This window comes from Rhipicephalus sanguineus, chromosome 1 (genome assembly GCF_013339695.2).
Source record: "Rhipicephalus sanguineus isolate Rsan-2018 chromosome 1, BIME_Rsan_1.4, whole genome shotgun sequence".
Lineage (NCBI taxonomy): Eukaryota > Metazoa > Arthropoda > Arachnida > Ixodida > Ixodidae > Rhipicephalus > Rhipicephalus sanguineus.
In genome coordinates, this window is record NC_051176.1 from 18,820,488 (window position 1) to 18,827,210 (window position 6,723).

A 6,723-nucleotide genomic window follows, 5' to 3' on the forward strand; every position below is an offset into this window, starting at 1 on the left:
CAGCAATTACGCGCGTGATACTATTTCGAAATTGCGACGCACCCGCTACGTACTCGCAAGGGATACGCGCAGTGGGTGCGTTTGTAATGGGTGGCCGGCTTTTAAACCACCAAACTCGCTATGCAGTTCAGATTGTGTGACGCCGGATGGCAATGTACGCTTGTACCAGATTTTACTGCGATATTACATCTCGTACTGTGACGCCTGTACGTTGAACGCGTATGTTTGTGAAGTACGAAAGTGAATTTGAGTGCAGTTCCAAGCAATGGCCTAACTGTAAACAACTGGTTATATAATACATATGCAACACTTCAACATATGAGCGTGTCTACACCACTTCCACATTTCACTAGCGTTATTCCGTAACGTTTGCTGTGTGTGAAAATTACGCCACAGTCCCCATCCCGCGCCTGCTTCGCATAACATCGACTCCCACGGTACGTGGGATCTGCCGAATTTTTATTTATTTTATTTGCATTTTTCTCGATTTTCCGGTCACGGACAAGACGATTTTTCGCTCACAACCAACGACACTGACACCGACGCCGACACCGGCACTTCTGCGAAAAGAGTTCTTTAACGCTATCGCGCTAAAACTGCCTGTGGTTCCCGTTTTCGACTTGCACCGGCACTACAATCATCATCGCGTCCACCAACCAGTGTTGTGGGCGTCCCCACATCAATAGAAGAAGACCGAACGCACATTAGAAAATTCCTTTTTAAAAATTGCTACTCACTTTCTAGAGAAATCTGCAAGGTTGGACACTTCCGACGGTACGCTTTCTATAGCGATAAAAAGAGAAAAGCGATGAAGGACGGCAGACAGGCTCTTTCATAAACAAACCACAGTCTTGTGCACCGGCATGTTCTAGAATTTCAATGGAAGAATAGAAGCTGCGCGGGCTCATTTCGTTATTATGCCATTTCATAACAAACAAAAAGAAAGCCGGGATACGTTAGACAAATTCGATGCTTTTGTGCTTTCTGTTCAGACGTGCGCATTTATTTTGTTCATCTGGCCTAATCCGCATGCGATTGTGAGTTCACGACGTTTCGCTGTAGCCATCTTTTGTGACAATTCTTAAATTTTTTGTTAGCACTCGGATGTGAACGCTTCAAAACAGAAGTGAAATACGAAGCTGTTGGATTTTTCTGTCGCGCATTCGTTTTTTTTTTCTCCGTCTAATTTATCTTCCATCAGTAAGATGGCGCTGCTTGTACACTCAGCGAGCCACCTCCTCTAATTGGCCGTGGGATTCGCCGCAATGAACGCCTTGTGCTTCGGCTCGTCTTCTTCGGAGAGGTCAGGCTTGATGATTGCGCTCACCTTGTCCATGTCTTCTTTGACCATGTGGCTGAGCCGCTCGGCGTCTTCCTTCATGGGGATGTTTTCAACGTTGTTGAAGTTGCGCGCCAGTGCGTACCGGATGATTCGCAGCAACTGGTAGCGAGAAAAGCGATTCGTGTTTTTCGCCAGGTTCTGGATGTCGCCATCTTTGTACGTGGGCACTCGAAGTTTTCCAAGCTCCGCCTTGATGATCGCCTTTCGTGCGTCCTCGCTATCTGGAATGGGAATGTTGATCTTGGCCTGGAACGTTCCCTTCATGTCGTCCGTTATGAGCCAAGGCATGAAGGACGTCGCAATAACGATCTCCTTATATTCCTTCTTATCGGCCAAATCCTTCATGTATTTTTGCAGCTCTGTCTTAATGGCTTCCACTACGGGCTTCTTCGCGTCCGGGTACTCCGCCAAGTACAGCTGGTCCAGACCGTCCAGAACCAGCACTCCGGTGTTGTGCTTCTTGTAGTTCCTCGTGAGCATCTGTGTCATCTTAGCAGGGTCGTGAGACAAGCCGCCGATGATAAGCTGGTCGATGTCGACGATGAAGATGGACTTCTCGGGGTACTTGACGTAGATGGACTTTGCCAAGAAGGACTTCCCCGTTCCGTGAGGTCCGTGAAGTAGGATCGTCGATGCGGACTTTGCCTTCGGGTCATTCAGAATCTGGGTGAAGACAAGCTTGGTCGCGTCAATGCCCTGGATATCCTTGTCGAAGTTCAGCTTCTTGCCGGCAATGACAGTTCCAGCAGCGGTGCACCATGGAGGCAGCACCTACGAGGGGAACATAGAGATTACTCACTCCGATACATACCTAGTGCTGCTAGAAATCCGTTGCGTTAAATACTTGACATCGGTCAACTGCTCATAAATTTTAGGACCTTTGTACCTGAAATCAGGCTATCTTTTACCGACAATGATATAACTAGAAATTTTCAGGCGGCATTGTGCTCTTCATCAATGATGACGACTTTTGGAAAAAAATATTATTCAAGACTTATGCAGAGCAAGTCCAAGGATGAATATGCAATTGCGAAAGATAACGTTGGGAGGCCTAACAAAAGGAGAGTTCGCGATTGGCAACCACATACTGGAATTTGTACAAGAGGTTGTTTCTCTAGGTGAGCTGCTAACCTGCACATGCAAAAGCTAACTGCTCATGTGACTGCTTATTTTCGAAGACTCTCTAAGAGCTAACCTCCTCATTCACCGAACAATTCACCGAAAGAAATTCACCGAACAATAAGGATGGGCAGGTGCGTATGCGGTAGTAATTCTCAACTGATGATCGCAAGTCGCAACTATCAGTGTAGCGGGAAGCGTACAATCATTTCATTTGGTCAGTTGTAATATATAGGGCAGAGACTTCGAGAATAACAAAGAAACTAGAGAACTAGTTAAGGACACTGACACTCAGAACCAATAATATGAATAGTTATGGACCACGCAACGTGCTATCCAGCGTATAACAACAGGCGTGAGATTAAGACATAGGAAAACAGCAGAGTGGCTCAGAAAATAAACAAGGGCAGTCGATAACCTACATGACATTAAGAGCAGTAAGTGGGCCTAGCAACCTCACTTAACGAGAAGGACAGATAGCCGATGTTGAGTTAGGGCGACGGAATGGATACCCAGAGATGGCGAACGCAGCCGAGGACGGCCGAGTTGGTTGGTTGGTTGTGTCGGGTTTTCTGGCGCAAAAGCGACCATGGCCATATTGCGCCAAACACAAGGTGTCTTTAAATGTACATGGAAGTTATAAGAACAGGTTCTAAAAGCTTTTGCTGAAGAGTCTTAAAGTAGTTGTAGTTCATTTACAGCTTTCAGGAATCTCATGAGAATTTTAGAACGTGAGCTTGGACATGTTGGTAATCCACCTTAACTATAGCGCACCGAATGGACAGGAACACAAAGGAACGACGTGGATGGAGTGCTAACTCTAACAAATTATTTATTTACGAAGCAGACACATGAAAATATAGGAAAAACTAAGCAACGCACGCAGGCGCATAGGTACGAGATTATTAATTATCATGACACATGTGAAGGACGTGTAGCCAACGATAACATGAGAGTACAAAACACATATAAGATTACCAGGCCATGTGGATGCAACCATCTCCCTCAGGTCACCCTTCCTATCACCTTTAAAAAATCGAATTCTTTTCTTGTCAGCTCGATTGACGGCGCGCTCACACACATGTTCCCCAAGACCGCCATCTTCGCCACCTCGATGATTTCCCGTGTTGTCTGCGCTGTGCTTCGCCCTGTGACACTGCGCTGTGAATACATGGGGACGCATCCACAGTTTCTGCAATGAATAGCGAGATGGCCCGCACTTTCAGTGCGCACGTTACTTGCGTGCTCACGCAGCCTGTCATTCGCGCACCTTCCCTGTTTGTCCGATGTATTTTTTGCTACGCGAAAAAGGAAGCTCATGCACGACGTTTTGCTCGCACTGAATAGGGCATTCTTTGTGCTTTTTCTAGCAAGTGGGCTTCTCGGAATCGCAATAGCTAGCCAAGAGGCTATCGACGCTTATGATGAATTGAAATTTGTCAGTGCCGTCTGCACATCAGCGAAGGGTTTTCTTGAATTTGTGTCCGTGTATCTGTAGAGTGTCCAATCTGTGCAAGGCGTTAAGACGCAACGGAGCGCAGAATGATTACAGAAACAGCAGCTCCGTACACTTACACAAAGCGCAAGGGCGACGTATACACACTAACGCAGTGATGGTGCCGCACGGGAAGGTCGCTCTCGCGGCCAAAAAGAGGGCAGTTTCCTTCGTGATTAAACAACGTTAGAAGCATCACGAACGTGCAGCGTCTCTCGTGTTTAATATAATAATATCTGGGGTTTAATGTCCCAAACCACGATATGATTGAGAGACGGAGGGCTCCGGAAATTTCGACCACCTGGGGTTGTTTACCGTGCGCCTAAATTTAAGTACACGGGCCTCCAACATTTTCGCCTCCATCGAAAATGCAGCCGCCACGGCCGGGATTCGATCCCGCGACCTTCGGGTCAGCAGTCGAGCGCCATAACCACTAGACACCTTGCGGGGCGCGTGTTATATGAGCCACGGCCGCTATATGAGGCTTAGCTGGCTAAGCGAGGTGTTGTGGCGCTGCTGTTATATAAGAAGCTTCCCATAAAGACCACCATATACGACTAGATCGCATCTTCAAACGAAAACATAAACGCTAAGCAACTAAAAAACGGGGGAGGGGGCGCTACGCTTCGCCTTTACAGAGTTGAACGCGATAGCATATACGGTCCCCATCAGCATGGGCGCTCTGTTTCGCGCTTGCAATTATTGTTCAGGCCCCGGTAAGGCTCCCCCCCACCGCCTCCACACACACCCACAGGTGAGAATCGAGTGGCTCTGTGTTAGGAACACATGCTGGCCACTTCGAAGGCCTGGGTCGATTCAACTAGGGTACATCATTTTGTTATTATTGGCATCCATAGGAATTTTTTCTTAACGGGCATGATGATTTTTCGCCGGAGAACAACGTCGACCCCGGAATTTCTGCGACAACTGCTCCTTAACGCTCACCTGTGAGAGCACGGCGATCTCAAAGAATCCTCTCAGCTCCGGAATTCCTCTCCACGACCTCCTGCTCGCGGCGTCGCCGAGAACTTCTTCAGCTTCTGAGCCCTCTCGACAAACGAGCGCACGTGTTGCGTATGAGCAGCGCCGCGTTCAAGTACGACTCCATGGCCTTGCGGTAGAGTCGGATGGCGTTGGCGAACTGCTTCTTGCCATCCTCGACATTCGCCTGGTTGGACAGGTCGACGGCCGCTTTGATGTCGTTGATGAGCGTCACCGGGATCACCATGGCTGTGGATGCCGCGCGATGCTTGCCCTCGCTGCACGTCTAGCAAGACGCGACGCGGTCGCCGTCGGTGAATTCTGGAGCCACGATGCCGCAGTCCTGGCTCACGAGGAGACAGTGCGCGCTTCGCACTTCGTCGTTTTCCGCGAGTGATGGTGCTGCGATAGCGGAGCGTTTACAGCAATAATTTGACAGGCGTTAATCGGCCAATGCTTTCCTATAAGCTGTGATTTTATTTATCCTTTTCTATTACGCAGAGCGGCGCCCATAATAAGTAGGCAGTACGAATAAAGGGATTATAGGTGCCCCAGTTTGCTAGTCGCACAAACGTGAGGCAGAAGGGCCCAACTACTCAAGGCATATAATATTAGCGGTCTGCGAATACCACATCTTCAACGTGGAACACATTCGAGTAATGAAAATGAAGTGTGCATCGACTCGAACATTTTTCGAATGTTCTCGAACAGGAATACTACAACTAAATGTCGTGAAAACAAAAATTGTCACAAACCAGAGAAGAAAAATTTGCACAAATTATGCCCTCTACAACACTATGCCTGGCCCATATACAGTAATTCAATGAAGAATTTTAGTGTGAGGCAAGCCCGTAGCCAGGAACTTAAGAGCGAAGCCGTCCTTGGTCGAGCCTTTCATGTCCGGGATCCGTGGTAACGCTTTGGGCATCAGGAAAGATATGCGCCACATACATTGGGCAAATCCCACTACTCACCACTTGTCCACTAAAAATGAAGGCAACAGCCCAACAAACGGGTATCATCATCATAAACGCGTATGTATGTGAGTCTTGACTGTTTGAGACAAACGCCTATTTTCAATTAAAATTTTCGGTAAAACACCCGCCTCATCACCATTCCGGGGGTTCGGGGTGGGGGGGGGGGAGCCTAGGCCACCCCCTCTGGCTACGGGCCTGGGGTCAGGTGCCCCAGCGCTCAGGCCCCAAGCACTTGCGTACGCGCCGGGTATCGTACACAAGAAGACATGCGCTATATGCGTGGTCCCGAAACGAAAGCCACACGAAGGTTGCACGCGCTGCAGCGCCAAGAATCATGAAGTCGTCGACATACCGAAAGACCTTCGCCCAACCGGTCACGCCGACGGGATTTTGCAGTTGTCTGTCATAACGGGCCGCAAGCAGGTCGCTCGGAATCGGGGCGATGCACGACCCGATGCAGACGCCTTCTTTCTGCACATATTAGTGGCTGTCTTGTTTGACGACGATCGAGCTGAGGTACAGGAAAAGAAAGTCCGACACCTGGAAACACTTGCGCCGACGGAATTTTGGAAGCGCGTGGCTCGGTATCTTTCTATGCTGGATCAGACTTCTGGTTCTAGCTAGCTAACTCGTGCGTCATACAAGTAAATCGCAAAATGTTGGTCGTGACCACCTTCAGGTTTGTTTTGCCTGTGGCCTCCGCGGTTGCCGCAGCTATCTCGGAGGCTACGGTTTTGCCTTTGATTGTACCTCGCGAAAGTGGACACGCACGTATCCCCATTTGCAATACAAAACGGAGGACGACCATC

The 6,723-nt window shown here is 48.7% G+C and overlaps 1 protein-coding gene across 1 annotated transcript; it reads right to left on the reverse strand.

Moving 5' to 3' along the window:
• Nucleotides 1-1,240: 1,240 nt before the first annotated feature.
• LOC119383238 (vacuolar protein sorting-associated protein 4A) lies at nucleotides 1,241-5,184 on the reverse strand. The gene is made up of 3 exons (XM_037651672.2): nucleotides 5,024-5,184; nucleotides 4,902-4,962; nucleotides 1,241-2,113 (listed from the first exon to the last, which is right to left on the reverse strand). The coding sequence occupies exons 1-3, from the start codon at nucleotides 5,182-5,184 to the stop codon at nucleotides 1,241-1,243; spliced, it is 1,095 nt and encodes a 364-aa protein (XP_037507600.2).
• Nucleotides 5,185-6,723: the final 1,539 nt, after the last annotated feature.

Coding starts and splice junctions, on each gene's coding strand:
- LOC119383238 (XM_037651672.2), bottom strand. CDS start 5,184: ATGGTGATCCCGGTGACGCTCATCAACGACATCAAAGCGGCCGTCGAC. Junction 4,963..5,023: donor GCGCTGCTCATACGCAACAC/GTGCGCTCGTTT, acceptor CGCCGCGAGCAG/GAGGTCGTGGAGAGGAATTC. Junction 2,114..4,901: donor AGATCGCCGTGCTCTCACAG/GTGAGCGTTAAG, acceptor TTCCCCTCGTAG/GTGCTGCCTCCATGGTGCAC.